The sequence below is a fragment of the Penicillium roqueforti genome, assembly GCF_015533775.1.
Source record: "Penicillium roqueforti strain LCP96 04111 chromosome Unknown scaffold_01, whole genome shotgun sequence".
NCBI lineage: Eukaryota > Fungi > Ascomycota > Eurotiomycetes > Eurotiales > Aspergillaceae > Penicillium > Penicillium roqueforti.
In genome coordinates this window covers 2,354,206-2,369,759 of record NW_024067565.1, presented here as the reverse complement: position 1 = coordinate 2,369,759, position 15,554 = coordinate 2,354,206, and the positions used below count along the sequence as shown (strand labels likewise).

The following is a 15,554-nucleotide window of genomic DNA, read 5'->3' as shown; positions in this document are numbered from 1 at the left end:
ATGACCGACGGTATGTCAACACATGCAATATCTTGGCATATTTCTGACATTATTTCCCAGAAACCAAGGCTAGTGCTATTCTCCACCGGGACACACGCTTCGTTCCAAAGAAAGCCATTGGTGGCAAGGGGTGCTACGTCTTTCTAGAAGATGGGACCAAATTCCTCGATGCCACAGGTGGCGCGGCTGTATCTTGTCTAGGACACGGTAACGAACAGGTCACCCAGATGATCAAGGACCAGATGGACCAGATATCTTACTGCCATTCTGCCTTCTTCGGCACCCAAGTGGCCGAGGACCTTGCCAAACTCCTAGTGGACTCTACTGGAGGAAAACTATCCAAGGTCTTTATAACCAGTTCGGGTGAGTCGAGGCAGCCCTTCCAAGAACCCGAAATTCTGTTCACACATACAGTGCTGAGGATATCTAGGGTCTGAGGCTGTCGAGGCTGCACTCAAACTGGCACGCCAATATTTCTTAGAGCTTCCAACTCCCCAACCCGAGCGTACCAAGTTTATTGCGCGTCTTCCATCCTACCACGGCACCACGCTCGGGGCGCTTTCCGTTGGTGGCCATGTTCAGCGTCGACAGCCGTTTGAACCACTTCTCTCGAAGAATGTATCCCATGTTTCACCATGCTATGCATACCGTGGGAAACTGGACGGTGAGTCTGATGCTGACTATGTGGCACGTCTAGCAGCCGAGCTAGAGGCTGAGTTCCAACGTGTCGGGCCCGAGACTGTGTGCGCATTCATTGCAGAGCCGGTCGTCGGCGCGGTATGACTTCCTATATTGAACTCTAAGCTATCAGATCATCCAACTTATACTAGTTAGGCTCTCGGCTGTGTCCCCGCGGTACCGGGGTACTTCCGTGCCATGAAAGCCGTCTGCGAGAAGCACGGCGCCCTCTTGATCCTTGACGAGATTATGAGCGGCATGGGTCGTTGCGGCACTTTGCATGTCTGGGAGCAAGAAGATGTTGTTCCCGATATCCAGACCATTGCAAAGGGTCTGGGTGGTGGCTATGCGCCGGTGTCGGCCGTCTTGATTGGTGACTCTATTGTGCAGACGATGGACAAAGGCACCGGGCAGTTCCGCCACGGACAGACATATCAAGGCCATCCGGTCTCATGTGCTGCTGCGCTTGCTGTGCAAATGACTATTCAGGAGCAGTCTCTGGTGGATAATGTCCGGACCATGGGTGCTTACCTTGAGACACAATTGAAGCAGCGATTCGAGAGTCACCCTCATGTTGGAGATATTCGTGGGAAGGGGTTGTTCTGGGGTGTAAGTTGCAGGTTTCTGTAGTAGATATTGCACGACAAAAAAATGTCCTAACTCTTTCCAGATTGAATTTGTCAAAGACAAGGCTACGAAAGAGCCATTTGACCCCAAGGATCGTCTGTCTTACCGGATCCAGGAGAAGGGTCTACAGCCGGAGTACAGTGTCTCGCTATATGGCTGCTCTGGTACCGTGGATGGAATTAAGGGAGATCATCTTATACTCGCGCCACCTTATATTGTGTCGAAAGAGGAGATTGATATTATTGTTGACACCCTGGAGAAAGTTCTGCAGGAGGTCTTTGCCTCGCTATAAAGCACTTATATCTATCTACTCTAAGAGTCTACTTTTATATCCTCGGAACGTGCAATGTTTTAATCAATCTCATTCTCTTTTAAAGAAAAAATCAACTACCGAAAGAAACACTAAATGACGAAGCAGATGTAGAAAAGTCAAGTCAAATCATGGATGATGGGATATTTCATTATTATACAAGTATGAGAGAGATCAAGCATGAGCCTCAATGGCAGCCGCTTTCTTCCTATCAGCCAGTTCAATCCCCTTTGTCCCGTTGACAGAACCATTAAGCACCGCGTCCTGGTGAATCGAACTCTCTGCCCACAGACCAGCGACAGTCTCAATGGCCCGCTCGACGACTACACGAATGCGGTCTCGCAGGACAGCATTCGCACATTCAACTTCCAGGTCCTCAAGCCACACACGGGCAATATGCTTGTCCACCCTAATTTCAATACCAGGGACGGGAACACCCATTGTGATAAGACGATCCAGCTCGGCAGCCTCAATATCGGCAATTCGTTCTTCGTTCATCTCTCCATCTTCTTGTGGACCGAGTGCGAGATCCGCCGGGATTCGTGGGCGCTCAATGGGGCCAATGTTATCGCCGCCGAATTGGGCCTCGAGCATCATCAGCATACGAGCAAGCCGCTCTTGAGGTCCAGACTGAGAATGAGGGTTGGGAAGTGAGGGTATTTCCATATCATCATCATCGTGATGATGGTGGTGCTTGTCTTTAGCCGATTCTATAACCGTAGTTAGCACAAGTAAAGAGGTGGAAAAGGACAGAAATTCATACGCTTTACGGAGGCCGGACTGCTTTCGACTGTGAGCAAAACAGCCATAACTGCATCTGCCACTCCGTCGTTCATCATATTACCCTCCCATTCCAACTCAACTTCGCGGGTGCGGGAGTGATGGCGAAGATACACACATCCCATGACAAGGAATGTCTGTGTCTCGTCCGATGGGATCTCCTCGTCGGCATCTTCTTGCTTTGCAGTGCCGTCGCTATCCATGTCGTTCTTGCCGTTAGCCTCGGTCTTCTTGCTGTTTCCAATTTCCTCAATGGCCCCAAAAGTTCCCTCGAGGGCCCATCGGATCAAATCCATGCTCGCAGAGCTGAGAGTGATATGCTGTTTGCAAGTAATAGTCGTGGTTGTCAAGCCCGCGTACTCCTGTAGGTCGTCAGGGGCCATCAACGACAGGTTGAACCCATTTTGAACTAGGACTCCAGCCATTAGCTGGGGATCATCATTCTCCGATGGAGGCGCAAGCTCTGCGAGCCTGCCGACGACTTTGGCAATCTTGTCTTTTTTGAAAGGAATGCGAACTTCATCGCAATTTGCTGGGGTGTAGACTTTGACTTTGACGATTTTATCTGCGTTAAGGCTGAGCAGTTTCGACTTCAGCCTCATCATCTGATGTTTTTCGCCGTGAACGAGGATCTTGAATGCGTCAGTAAATTTTCAAATAGACTGGGTGGATGTCACACTTACCACAACTGGTGCTCCTACTTCCTCAATGAAAGTACGATTTTCGACGCCATCAACGTGGGCTGCAAAGCTGACCTCGTCAACAGTGCAACGGCGAGGGATCATGACTTTTTGATCCTCATCATTCACTCCTGGAACACGACCACGACCATGCCCAGTGGAAACCTTGGACATGACAGCCGGGATCTGATCGGGTTCATTGAGCAATCCCTTAGCCATGGTTCCTTCAACACTGTAACCGGTCATGACAACGCCGTTACGGTCACTGGGTGCCCATCTTTCCAGCAGCTCACGACTTGTTCCGGTCTGCAACATACCGGGGGAGGCAAGCATGACACATCCTCCAACATCATCGAAACGCTCCAAACTGCGAAGACTTCGAACGAATCGGAAATCCCATGGTCCGACACTGACGCTCTTATTGCCACTCGCCTCAGCCTCGGCCATGCGCTGCCGGAAGAGTCGTTTTATATTATCGTTCATAGCACCAATATATGTTTGGTACACGACCATGCATCGTCTTGCCATGTTTCCGATGTAGTAGATAGGAAATTTCTGGAGTTCTGGGTGGGTTTCCCAATATTCATCAAGGATAAGAAGCAGCTCTTGGGCACGCCCGAGAGCGAAAACTGGCATCAGAACTCGACCTCCGCGGTTGAGAACACTCGTAATTGACTTCATCAAGGCGGCCTCGCGTTCTAGTCGAGGTGGATTAGAGGAAATACCGAATGTAGATTCTGTGATGAGAACATCGATCTTCGTGCCACTGGGAACCGCGGCGGGAATCAAGTGTCTGTCTTCCTCGCGAGAGTAGTCTATCGGTCGATTAGCAATTGACATATAATGCTGTTGATGACCAAGGTGTAACAAAGCAAACTCACCTCCTGTAAACAAAGTCACAAGCCCTGCAATATCAATTTTAAACATGGCAGCCCCGAGAACATGCCCAGCGGGATACGGGGTAATACGGATGCCATTGATCGTATGTGTTGTGTAGAAGTCGATGGTTTCAATCATGGGGAGTGTTGACAAGTGATCACGCTCGGTATATAACGTAGTGCGTTGATCGGAGGAAGAGGATGTGTTGCTGACTCGGACATTGTCTTGAATGAGCCATTTGTAGATTGCTCGGGTTGCTGGAGTCATGAAGACTCTCCCTTTGAAGTTTGTCTTGCTGAGAACATATGGGAGGGCGGAAGAATGGTCGACGTGGAAACTATACAGATCAGACCGTTAGTCAACTGCGATAGCCGTGAACAAACGCGCCAGGAGAGCATTCGAATTCGAGACTCAAGAGGGTACAGTGATACAAGAAATATATGCATGACAATGTATTGTATTGGGCTTCTCATATATATGCAGGGGAATGTGTCCTTCCGTTGCAGCAGGTGCCAGGTGCCTCATGGTAAGTGCAGAATGATGCCCGGTCGTGCTTGCCATGATTCCATATATGTAAAACAAAAAAAGAGATGCACGTACTGGCTGATTAGAAGAACATCCACTGTGCTCAGATCGAATTCATCAAAGAAAGGAAGTGCAGAGAAGCCTTCTTTCGCCGGGTGCATACCGGCATCAAGCTACAGAAGCAAAGGAGATCAGTATCTGCGAGTTCATTCCTTGTCCCAGCTGAGGCTTACCATCACTGTCTTGCCCTTATATTGCACAATGTGGCAACTCCGTCCAACTTCATTGCCGCCGCCGAGACAGTAGAATGCCAGTTCGTCTGATGGGTCAACGGGCTCATCGTCACCAGCCATTCCCATTGCTGCAGCTTTGCGTTTGGACGCCATGGTGTTAGAGGTGTTAGAGGTGTTAGAGATTAATTGGGCAAGGTGTCAGTAGGTTGACCGATTTCTTAATATGAGTTTAAGAAGTCTAGTTGAAGGGGACTAGCACCCGCGCGTCGCACGATCAAGCCTAGGATCTCAATAAGAGCTCAGCGCAACACCCATAACTTGCGCAAAAGGCTATGATGAATGGAGCAGCTCCGGGTATTGAAGCAGGTGTCAATATACTTATGAGGACTATGTGTGATTCAATAGAAGATTGATCTTTTGCGACCAAGACACCCGCAGATTCAGAGAGCTTAGTCAAACTTAGTCACGTGTGTCGCAATCCGCGATCCGCGGAGCAGAGTTCGACCACCTAGAAAGCTCCTTACCACGTCACGCATCACTGTCTCCCCGATTACTGCTAGATTCGCGCGCGAGCCAACAATTCTAACATTCACGTGTCGTACATATGGTTTGAATTCAGTATTGAGATGGTCAAAGGTGGTGGCTGGTGGTGCGAGCAATCCGCTCAGTTTAACGGCCACGCGTGGACCTCCATTCATTCGCAAAGCTACAACGGCTCGGCGCAATAGCCTCTGTTCATTTCAAATCCCATCAATCGACAATCGACAATCGCCATGGCCCAAGCTCGGCATTCACAGCAGCAGGCACCCCCGCCGCCACAGTTTTCTTCTCAACCTTTCTCCCCGCCTGTCTCGTCCCCATCTCCCAACTCGGCAGCATCTCCCCTGAATGGTGCTGTACCCCCTCCATCCAAGCGACCTCGCCTCTCTCCTCTACCGCCTTCTCAATCCCAATCTCCCTACGGTTCTCCGAGCTTCAACGCGGTTCAGCTACCACATAATCCATCTCCCATGAACGGAACGCCGATGAATATGAGCATGAATATGAACATGTCTGCAACATCTGCTCCCGCTCCTCCCGGGACTATGGGTCCTCCGTCTCGCCCAGTGGACAAAACAACAGATGCTGCTGAACTGACAGATGTTCTAGCATCATCTGGAATTGATGTGAGGGAAGAGGAAGCATTTCTCACACAGAGCTTTTCCGGGCAGAATGCGCAGGCGCAGGCTCCCCATCGCGGATCACAGTCTCAATACCCGCCATCTATCAATACCTCCTTCACTTCTCAAGGCTCTACCCCGGGAACCCCTTCGACTAGCTTCGGTGATTTGCCTCATATCAAACCGGCGACCACACACGACTCTTTCGCGGGCTCATCTCAGGCACATGTCCCCTTCAAAGATCCCAACGAACCGACTCGCGAGGACACTATCGCAGCAAGGCGAGCACAGTATCATATCCAAGAACCGTTCTTGATCACAAAACTCCTCGAACAGAAGCTCCAGAAACGAGGTTTTGACCTTGGTGTTCGAATCCCCTCGGAAGGCCTTTTTCACCCTGTACCTGGCCGACCACAGCCGATTGAAGTTACTGGTCCGGATGGCTCTTCTGTGGTGCGCACTGGTCAGACAATTCTCAACCAGGAAGGTGCTCCTCTTGTGGACATACTGAATCTCCTATCTATTTCTACCGAAGAAAGATTCAGGGGTGTCATCGACTACGCCTCGACTCTTGCTCGAAGTCGCCGAGCACATTCTCATGGCCTAGTTCCCATTGAGTGGAAAGATGTCGCGAAACCCCCTGGGCAGGCTACGGGGAGCACTCAAACCCCCGTGAAACGTATGGTTTCGTTTATCATATCCACTTAACTGACTTGGTACTAATTACTTGACAGGTCCTCATGCTAGCATTGAATCGCCCAGTGCAAAGCCAAATGCGGCAAGGTACAGAGCATTCATACACCGGGAGAGTTCGCAAGAGGAAAAACGCGCAGCCAAGCGTGCTAAACGCAACAGCAATGCCATCCTTGATGAGGCTGGTCGAGCCGAGTCTGTCGATCCAGGATCTGCGCCCTCGACGCCCCTCAGCGAAAGGGCGCCTAGTTTCGATAAAAAGTCAATTAGCAAAAAAGAAGCGAAGAAAATGCAGGATTCCAAAGCAACCGAGGCCCAACAACATGCACAGTCTGTGGCGACGGCACGCATGGCTTTGTCTGGGGGTGGCCGCAGTATGTTCGGCGCCAAAAAGTCATACTCATGGTTGAAGCCCGGTGGTAAATCCGGTGGGTTCTCGTCTCCCTCACGTCCAACTCCTTCCACGCCCACCGCCGGTCCTGAGAAGTCCGGTGTCGGTGAATCCACACCCAGTCACGCTCAGCGTCGCCTCGGAATATGGCGTGAAGATCAAGAGAAGGGAATGGGTATTCAGGTCAGAGACCTTCTATTCATGTTGGAGGCGGATGGACGGGCGACCAGACATGTGCAGAGGGGCTACCTGAAGGATCCCAGAGAGGATCGCGATCGAAACTGACTGGGTCATAAATGTTTGTAATCTTATTTTCTTATGCCCCTAATTTTTGTTGGCCCATGGGAGCCCTGTGGCTCCGGGCACCAGGAGTTCTTGCATTCTCTGCGTGTGTATGATGGCGTTGGTTTATGGGGGTTGTCAGGTTGTCAGGCCATGATCTTTAATTCCACTCAACTACAGGTTGAGCTTACATCTTAAGAGGATAGAGGAACCAGGGCCTTTTTCATACCTCGGTAAATTACTCTCGTCGCTCTTGGATAGTTTCCTCTAGCGCAAGGCAATAAATGAGACTTGCTTTGGATCATATTAATTCTCTACTGTCATATTCTATGTGTTTGGTTCTCCCGATTATAAACATCCAAGTGAAGATCGCTATTTAAATCTTGTAGTTCTCACAGCCACACGCTAGCCAGTCTAAATAGTAAATAGCTAGTTAACTAGGCGCATATCAAATTACTAAATTTGGTTGGCGTTAAAGATGTCCAGTTGAGGCAATTTAGAGCCGAGGCAGTCAAAGGTACGGAATACCCTGCCAATCATTGGATATCAATTCATAGATATGTTGTGTTATTAGCATTGGTGTCTACCTAGGCTGTTTGGATTGCCTCACTTTTATATATCTCTTGGGAACTTAATCCAGTAACTGTAACCTAGGTAATGACAAGGCAACCTGGACATAAATATGTAAGGTCTCATTTCCTATAGTCTCTATAAAACCCCTTCTCCCCGGTCGATTTTTTTCACTCTTATATGAAACCATTAGCCCATCGAAGACTAACTGATTAGCGTCTAGTTCTAATATGCCTGTACGCAATTGGCTTGCGTATTTCCCGATTTAGATGCTGACTCAGTGAGAATGTCAGGTGGTAACTATACGGGCGATTTCCTGGATCTCCTAGGGGCTGTAATGTTTGATATACTCTTCGATACTGGTATTCTTGGTATTCTGAATATTCTTGACCGCAGATGTTCACCGCGCCTTGTGGATTGGATTCGGCTAAGCCAGGGCTTGGACGCGATGCTCCATTTCCGGTGGCGGGCCCTGGGGGGGCCCCTCAAGGCCCATCTAGGACTTTAGATCCTTTTAATTACATTCATGGCTGTATTGGAATGAGAAAGTAATATCCGCCTTTCTCCCTAGAGGCGCATGGGCCTCTGGGTTGAGGTTTTTCTGTGTATACTATAGGGAATAGGCCGAACATCGTATAACATGGGTATTTAGGTATTTAACGCTTGAGAAACTTGATCAAGAAGTAAAAAGAACAGGACAATCATAAATTAGCCTGAATTAGCTGTATTCCAGGCGGCGAGTGTAATTCTATAGAAGATAATACGAATTAAGAGGAGCAAAATCCCAAATCTCAAATCTCAAATCCCAAGTTGATCGGCAACGGGTCCCAACTCTCCGACTCTTCCATCATCACTGACCTTTGCCTCCAGGCCCTTCCCTCCCCACCTCGTTTACCACAGATGTCGCCAAGTTCCCCAATGCTCTTTGCTTCACCTCCTTGTCTTGAAATTGTCGAGGAAATGCAACGCATTTGAAACTGTCTTTCCCATCCTCCCACCGCCTCAGCCCGTCATCTTCACGTCTCCAGAGATCTCCCTCCGGACACGCTTGTCAACTCCAATCTCTGTTGGTTTGGTTCTTCTCTGGCTGGCTAGTCCTGCCTTGAGATCCTCGTATCCACCCAGGAAGCCTGACGCGCGACATCAACTAGCGGTCACAAATTAGACCAGTCTTCTCTCCACAACCTTCATACCGTTCGTGTGACGGGATACCTTCGTGCACAATGTCCACTCCGTCTACTGCCACTGCAACGCATCCTTCTCATCATCAGGCTTACGGATATCCTCACCATCCTTCGTACCAACCGAATACCTCGTACCCGACTTCGACCACGGCCGCAGGGACTCGCCTTGCGAATCCTTACGCCATTTCCGTCCCCTCCCCGACAACGACCACCCTTCCCTACACCCAACCGCCGAGAATTCCCCCCGCGACAACAACCCCGTCTGCTATGACCAATCAGAGTGGTTCCAGTGTGGCTCCCTCTGTTGGAGGTCGAAGAAAGAAACCAGATTGGACCGAGTTCTACAAGAATGGACTTCCCAAGGAAGTCATTGTGATCGATGACAGTCCTGGTCCAGAGCCATCCAATGGTGCCGCCGCGCCTCCTGCAAATACTTCTGCCAGACCACCTCCTGCGGCTGCTCAGCCCGCTGGGAAGAGGCGGCGAACGGGGATTGAAACCGCCTATGACCTGGGCCACTATGACCGCCCGTCATTCTCAATCAATCCCCAACATTACGGCGAGGAATCCTCTGCCACGTCTTTATCGACCGATCGAACCGCATCTTTACACACAACAGCTCCAACTTCGCTTGGTTCGCAGGGCAGTTCGGGGGCGAGCAATGGTGTATACTATGAGGATGGCTCTGTCGGTCAAAAGCGGAAACGCGCCACTCGGAAATCGACTCGCGACGAGCAGAAGCGACGAGAGTTGGAGACCGCAGGCGATGCTTTCCTGAGTTATGTCCCACCTCCGAAGCCGCCAATCAAGGCAAAGGATGTTCCTGTGCCAGTCGTTCGCGATGTGAGTGTTTTATCTACCGTGTCTTTTGTGCAGGTCCACTGACAGAATTTGCTCGATCAGTACACCAGTTCCCAGATCAAGAAGTTTGACGATGACGATGGCCATTACATTGTCACACCCGACACGCCATTGACAGATCGATGTAAGTAAAAGTATCTCTGGCATCTTGTCGACCATGCTAACCTTTCTCGAGATTCTGTGATCAAACTTCTAGGTCAAGGTACATTCGGCAAAGTGGTCGAAGCCTATGACAAGCAGCGCAAGGCTCGCTGTGCAGTCAAAATCATACGATCGATCCAAAAGTATCGTGACGCATCTCGAATCGAGCTGCGAGTCTTGTCAACTCTGGCTTCGAACGACAAAAGCAACCGCAACAAATGCATCCACCTTCGAGACTGCTTCGATTTCCGGAATCACATTTGCATTGTCACCGATCTACTAGGACAAAGCGTCTTTGATTTCCTCAAGGGGAATGGCTTTGTGCCATTCCCGAGCAGTCAGATCCAGCAGTTTGCCCGGCAGCTGTTCACAAGTGTTGCCTGTATGTTCTCCAACCCTTCTAAATCTGCATTTCAGACCACTGACCTATTAGTCCTTCATGACCTAAACCTTATCCATACCGACCTCAAACCCGAAAACATCCTCCTCGTCAGCAACGCCTACCAAACCTTCACTTACAACCGCACTATCCCTTCCTCTTCCCATGCCACGGCTCGCAACGCGCGACAGCGCCGCGTTCTCCTCGATGGTGAAATCCGACTCATCGACTTCGGTTCGGCGACCTTCGATGACGAATACCATTCATCTGTCGTCTCTACCCGTCACTACCGGGCTCCTGAAATCATATTGAACCTGGGTTGGAGCTTCCCGTGTGACATCTGGAGTATTGGGTGTATCCTGGTGGAATTCTTCACCGGAGATGCCCTGTTCCAGACGCATGACAACCTTGAACACCTGGCGATGATGGAGTCCGTCATTGGCAATCGAATCGACACTGCTTTGGTGAAGAAAGTCATGGCGGGCCGAGGTGGTAGTATCAACTCTGCTGCTAAGTAAATAGCCCTGCCCCTTCAATCTTTCTGTGATTGGGACTAACTTTACCAGGTACTTCAATCGAAACAAGATCGACTATCCCAACGCTGAAACGACCCGAGCCTCGCGGAAGTATGTCCGCGCGATGAAGTCTTTGACAGTAAGTGTCCCCCATATCTACCTGTGGAGCTTTCTTTTGACTGATTTCGTCTATAGGAGTTCATCCCTACCAACACGCCATTCAACCGTTCATTCTTGGATTTGCTGCAACAAATCTTTGTATACGATCCCAAGAGCCGGATCACCGCAAAGGAGGCATTGAAGCACCCGTGGTTCAAGGAGACACTTGTCGACGATGGCACAGAGGCTTACCGGATCGGCCAAGGATTGCATCGCCAAGCACGCACTTAGGCCTCGATCCACACAGCTACAGTAGCCAATATTCGGCTTATTCAACGGCATCAGAAGGGAATTCACCGGCGTGAACAGGATCCAGCTACGGATGGAAGGCTCATATCTTGAGGGTAATCTTTTTCTCTATCGCGAATGGGACGGAATGGTGTTTGCACTTCGGAAAATCATGATCACGATGCTTTCTTTCTTCTCTTTATTATTTTATTTTCGGTCCCTGGGAGGGTTCCCCTCAATACCTGCAGGTGTCACCTCATGCAGGCGTCGGCTGCCTTCGTGACACCACATGGCAGGGGTATTGAACCCTTGGCCCTTGAGCAACCGGAATCGCTGCATTTATCCTTGAGGGACCTATCCTCTGCTGCTATCCGGTTTTACTTTATTTGCTTTATCTATCTTTCTATCCATTCTTAAAGGCGCCGGTTACATGTTATTCTGCTTTTCCCGTCCTGTTTATGGAATCCGGCTTCGGGAGCCCTGGGAGGGTCTAGGCTGAGTCCGGATGATTATACCATTTGATTGTTTGTGGCGTCTATTTGTTAACCGTATGGTGTGTGTATATATGTGTTTCTTTCGTTTCAATTTTCTAATTCTTCTCAGATCTGTATATGACTGTGCGTTTCGTCTCGGTTTCTTATACATCGGAGGATAACCCGAGCCATGTGCGCCAGGGGTTCTACATGATGGCAAGCTCACTTGCCAATTGACATTGCCGATTTAGGGCAAATATGAATTACGAATACTTGACTCCATCAATGAAACTGCAGATCCATATATGGCGTGCGTGAATTGGCCCACTAGATCAACATCCGGGGAACTCCACCAATTCTCAATTCCTCAATTCCCCTCTATCCAACACTCACCACCATGGACTCCCCATGGCAAGCAGAAGAGCTAACAATCCCCAAATTCCACGAACTACTCCGTAAAGACCCCTCCAATGGCCCAAGGCTAGTAAAGAAATACCTCTCAGCAATCACCCAGCACAACGGGACCCTCAAAGCCCTCATCAGCATAAACAGCACAGCCCTAGAAACCGCTCTCCAAAAAACCACCACAACACTCACCTACAACCAAACCAACAACCCTTTCCCAGCCCTCCACAGCATCCCCCTAATCCTAAAAGACAACTACAGCACAACCGACCAACCAACAAGCGCCGGCGTGCTCGCCCTGCAAAACCTAAAAACAACCACCGACAGCGCCGTCGTCGCGCACCTCCGCGCCGCAGGCGCAATAATCCTCGCCAAAGCTAACCTCCACGAATTCGCCCTCCAAGGAATAACCCGCTCCTCGCTCGGCGGGCAAACCCTGAACCCGCACGACAAGACCCGCACCCCGGGCGGATCCTCTGGCGGGACCGCCGCGGCGCTAGCGGCGGGCTTCGGGCTGGTCGGGTGCGGGACCGACACGATGAACTCGCTGCGCTCGCCGGCGTCCGCGTGTGGGGTTGTGGGGTTCAGGCCTTCGACGGGGAGGGTCTCGTGTGTGGGGATTGTGCCTGTTTCGCGGACGCAGGATGCGGCGGGGCCGATGGCGGGGTGTGTTGGGGATGTGAGGATTTTGTATGGGGTTATGAAGGGGCCGGATGGGGATGGTATATCCTCTTTGGGGGTAGATGAAGGGTTACCTCGGAGGGAGGATCGACAGGTTCGGATTGGAATCTTGGAGGCTTATTTCCAGCCTGAAATCTGTACAGATGAATCGGAATCGGAAGCGGAAGCGGAGTATCTCGCCGAGAACGAGATCGTGCAGGATGTTATCCGCTCGAGTTTGGATTCGATACAGGAACACGATGCGGATATCATCTTCGTGCCTATCGCCCCGTCCAGTCATCCGGACTGGAGTCCTGAAACCCTGTTCGCGAATGGCGATACACAGGCTTTCGAGTTCAAGCACTACCTAGACGAGTTCCTGCAGTCGCCGCTGGTTTCGTCGATACCGCACCGATCTCTGGAATCCATTGCCCAGAGCGGCGAGTTCGATCCTCATGCCGTGACGCATGTTTTCTCTGCGGCATTGGAAGATCCAGAGAGGTTTTCGCTGACGAGCGAGGCGTACCGAAGTCGACTGGAGTATATTGCTGCTCTCAAAGAGTCTGTGGCGGAATGTTTTGATAGATACGATATCGACGCGCTGGTGTATCCGCACCAGAGACGGCTTCCTGTGAAGATTGGTGCGAAGAAGCAGTCTGGGCGGAATGGTGTTTTGGCTGCGTTGACGGGGAGGCCTGCTATTTGTATTCCCGGTAGGTGATTATATATATTCGGTGCTTGGTGTTGGACTAATATGGGAATACAGCTGGGCGGAGTCCTAAAACTGCGTCTGCTGCGCTTGGTGTTCCAGTTGGGTTGGAGCTGATAGGCCGGCGTTGGGGAGATGATGAATTGCTTGATATTGCGGAGCGAGTTGAGGGGATTATTAAGGGCAGAGTGGTACCTGTTATTCATTGAATGGTCTATATGGACAACAGTAATGACATTTATAAACGGGGAACAGGTATATATATTTTCTGACCTATGCAAGGATATGTGATATGCACGCTGCGAAACACCAAAGATCAAAACTTACATTCCGCGATTGAACTCCACCATGCCTAGGTCACCACCACGACCGTGGAACTCCTCCTCAAGGCTCTTAACATTGATAGCCTGGCGAGCGGGGAACGCAGCGAGCGCAAGCGGCAGCGCGAAGAGCGAAGTACCCAGAATCAGCGCTAAGTTAATAGGCAGAACCATACGGGGACGGGCACGCAGCCAGTCCGTCTTCTCGAGACGAACGAGGATAAGCGGCGGTAGGACCATGATAGGCGTAGCGTTCAGGACACGGGAGATGGCCGTCTCACCGACGGCAAGGGTAGCCGCCTTCTTGCTCTTGCCGATGCTTTGGACTGGCTCTGCGTGCTCACCGAGCTCGCGCTTAGCACGTTCGGCCTCTGACAGGACAGGGTAGATGTCAATGCCATGGCGGATCTCATTGCCGCGCATGAGGAAGACGTTCAGGGCGGAGGCGGAGGCGACAGCGGCGAAGGGGACGAGGCGGGAGAGAATGAGGCGGGTATTTGGGGAGATGCTCTTGAGACGGGGGACAAGGGCGTTCAGACCGACTGCGACGGAGCAAGAGGCCGAGACGGCCAGGAGGTATGACTTGCCAATTTGCGACATGGAGAGGGGGGTAGATTTGTTGGCGTTTGCGTTGTTGACGGCGACATTGAGGGATTGGTTACCGATTTGCCAGAGGACGGTTCCGGTTGTCTGTATTGTCAGTACGTTGTTCATATGTTGCATATGCAGAGGTGCTTACCTTCAATCCTGGAGTCAGCATGCCTGCAGTGACGACCAAGTTCGAGAGCACGTAGCACGACATGCGGAAAGGCAAGAAGACGGGCATTCCAGTATCTGATCGGTCATAAGTTAGCCAATGGCTATTGCCTGACATTGAACGAGCCCATACCAGGGTGCAATGTCGCATCAACGATCTTCTTCGCCGACCACAACTCCGGTGTCATGGCCGGGATGCGGTTCTGCTTGTAAGAAGCAATCAGGTTCTTGGCGTTTTCAAGCCCGGCGGACGAAACAAACATAGTCCTAACATAATTGGTATGATCAGTATATGCTGGGGATCTCTCAATGCCACTAATATCTTCTATTTGAACTTACCGAGGATCAGAAAGGTCGGCGGCATGGCGCACGCGACCCCAATAGGTCTTCAGGTCATATGGCGACGCAGGCAGGTCCCGACTGCCAGGGAGAGAGGCAGACATTGGAGCGAGTGAACGGCGAAGCGCGAATGACTGGAATGAGACCAAAGAGTGTGAATGGCGCGCAAAAAAAGAAAGAGCGCAATATGACTCCGCGCGGAGAAAAGTGCTTTTTTGATAAAAAGGCGGTGAGCCGATAAGTAAGAATTGACCAATCAGACCGTAGCCCGATCTATACAATTCACCGGCCCGGGGTACCTGATAGGGCTTTTTGTTAGGGTCTACTGTAAACACGGCGAGGTTCAGTCAACTAGGAGGTCAAGCGGAGTAAAATTGAGAAACTGACTGAGAAAGAGGGATCGATGGGCTTTTATGAAATTAAATAAGTCGGGCCTTCCTGGGGTTAGACCCCGGGCCGGCTCCTCTCCCGAGACCGGTTAGCTACTCCGATATGCGGGGGGGGGGGGGGGGGGGGGTTTTTTTTTTTTAAAAAAAAAAAAATAGGTGGGAGGAATTAAAAATTATATATTTTTTAGTTTTGAGTCTATTTGTGGGTTTAATAAAAATTGGAATAAT

At 50.6% G+C, this 15,554-nt stretch overlaps 6 protein-coding genes across 6 annotated transcripts; 4 read left to right on the top strand and 2 right to left on the bottom strand.

Annotated features, from left to right (window-relative positions):
* Positions 1–1,597, top strand: LCP9604111_1333 (aminotransferase, class III; the record flags this gene model as incomplete). Its single annotated transcript, XM_039077060.1, has 5 exons — positions 1–10; positions 61–363; positions 431–777; positions 835–1,287; positions 1,349–1,597. 5 exons carry the CDS (start codon positions 1–3, stop codon positions 1,595–1,597), a joined length of 1,362 nt encoding a protein of 453 aa, XP_038933881.1.
* Positions 1,598–1,789: 192 nt separating this feature from the next.
* On the bottom strand, positions 1,790–4,865 carry ysh1 (cleavage polyadenylation factor subunit YSH1; the record flags this gene model as incomplete). The annotated part of the gene is made up of 6 exons (XM_039077049.1): positions 1,790–2,325; positions 2,379–3,027; positions 3,079–3,890; positions 3,957–4,291; positions 4,555–4,652; positions 4,713–4,865. The coding sequence occupies 6 exons, from the start codon at positions 4,863–4,865 to the stop codon at positions 1,790–1,792; spliced, it is 2,583 nt and encodes an 860-aa protein (XP_038933880.1).
* Positions 4,866–5,485: 620 nt separating this feature from the next.
* LCP9604111_1331 (uncharacterized protein) lies at positions 5,486–7,241 on the top strand (the record flags this gene model as incomplete). Its single annotated transcript, XM_039077038.1, has 2 exons — positions 5,486–6,551; positions 6,607–7,241. 2 exons carry the CDS (start codon positions 5,486–5,488, stop codon positions 7,239–7,241), a joined length of 1,701 nt encoding a protein of 566 aa, XP_038933879.1.
* A 1,790-nt stretch (positions 7,242–9,031) lies between these two features.
* Positions 9,032–11,278, top strand: LCP9604111_1330 (putative protein kinase (Lkh1); the record flags this gene model as incomplete). The annotated part of the gene is made up of 6 exons (XM_039077027.1): positions 9,032–9,835; positions 9,896–9,977; positions 10,029–10,376; positions 10,428–10,887; positions 10,940–11,027; positions 11,084–11,278. 6 exons carry the CDS (start codon positions 9,032–9,034, stop codon positions 11,276–11,278), a joined length of 1,977 nt encoding a protein of 658 aa, XP_038933878.1.
* An 867-nt stretch (positions 11,279–12,145) lies between these two features.
* Positions 12,146–13,731, top strand: LCP9604111_1329 (amidase; the record flags this gene model as incomplete). The annotated part of the gene is made up of 2 exons (XM_039077016.1): positions 12,146–13,526; positions 13,580–13,731. 2 exons carry the CDS (start codon positions 12,146–12,148, stop codon positions 13,729–13,731), a joined length of 1,533 nt encoding a protein of 510 aa, XP_038933877.1.
* A 114-nt stretch (positions 13,732–13,845) lies between these two features.
* LCP9604111_1328 (sideroflexin family transporter) lies at positions 13,846–15,041 on the bottom strand (the record flags this gene model as incomplete). The annotated part of the gene is made up of 4 exons (XM_039077005.1): positions 13,846–14,532; positions 14,582–14,676; positions 14,732–14,865; positions 14,938–15,041. The coding sequence occupies 4 exons, from the start codon at positions 15,039–15,041 to the stop codon at positions 13,846–13,848; spliced, it is 1,020 nt and encodes a 339-aa protein (XP_038933876.1).
* Between the last annotated feature and the right edge of the window lie 513 nt (positions 15,042–15,554).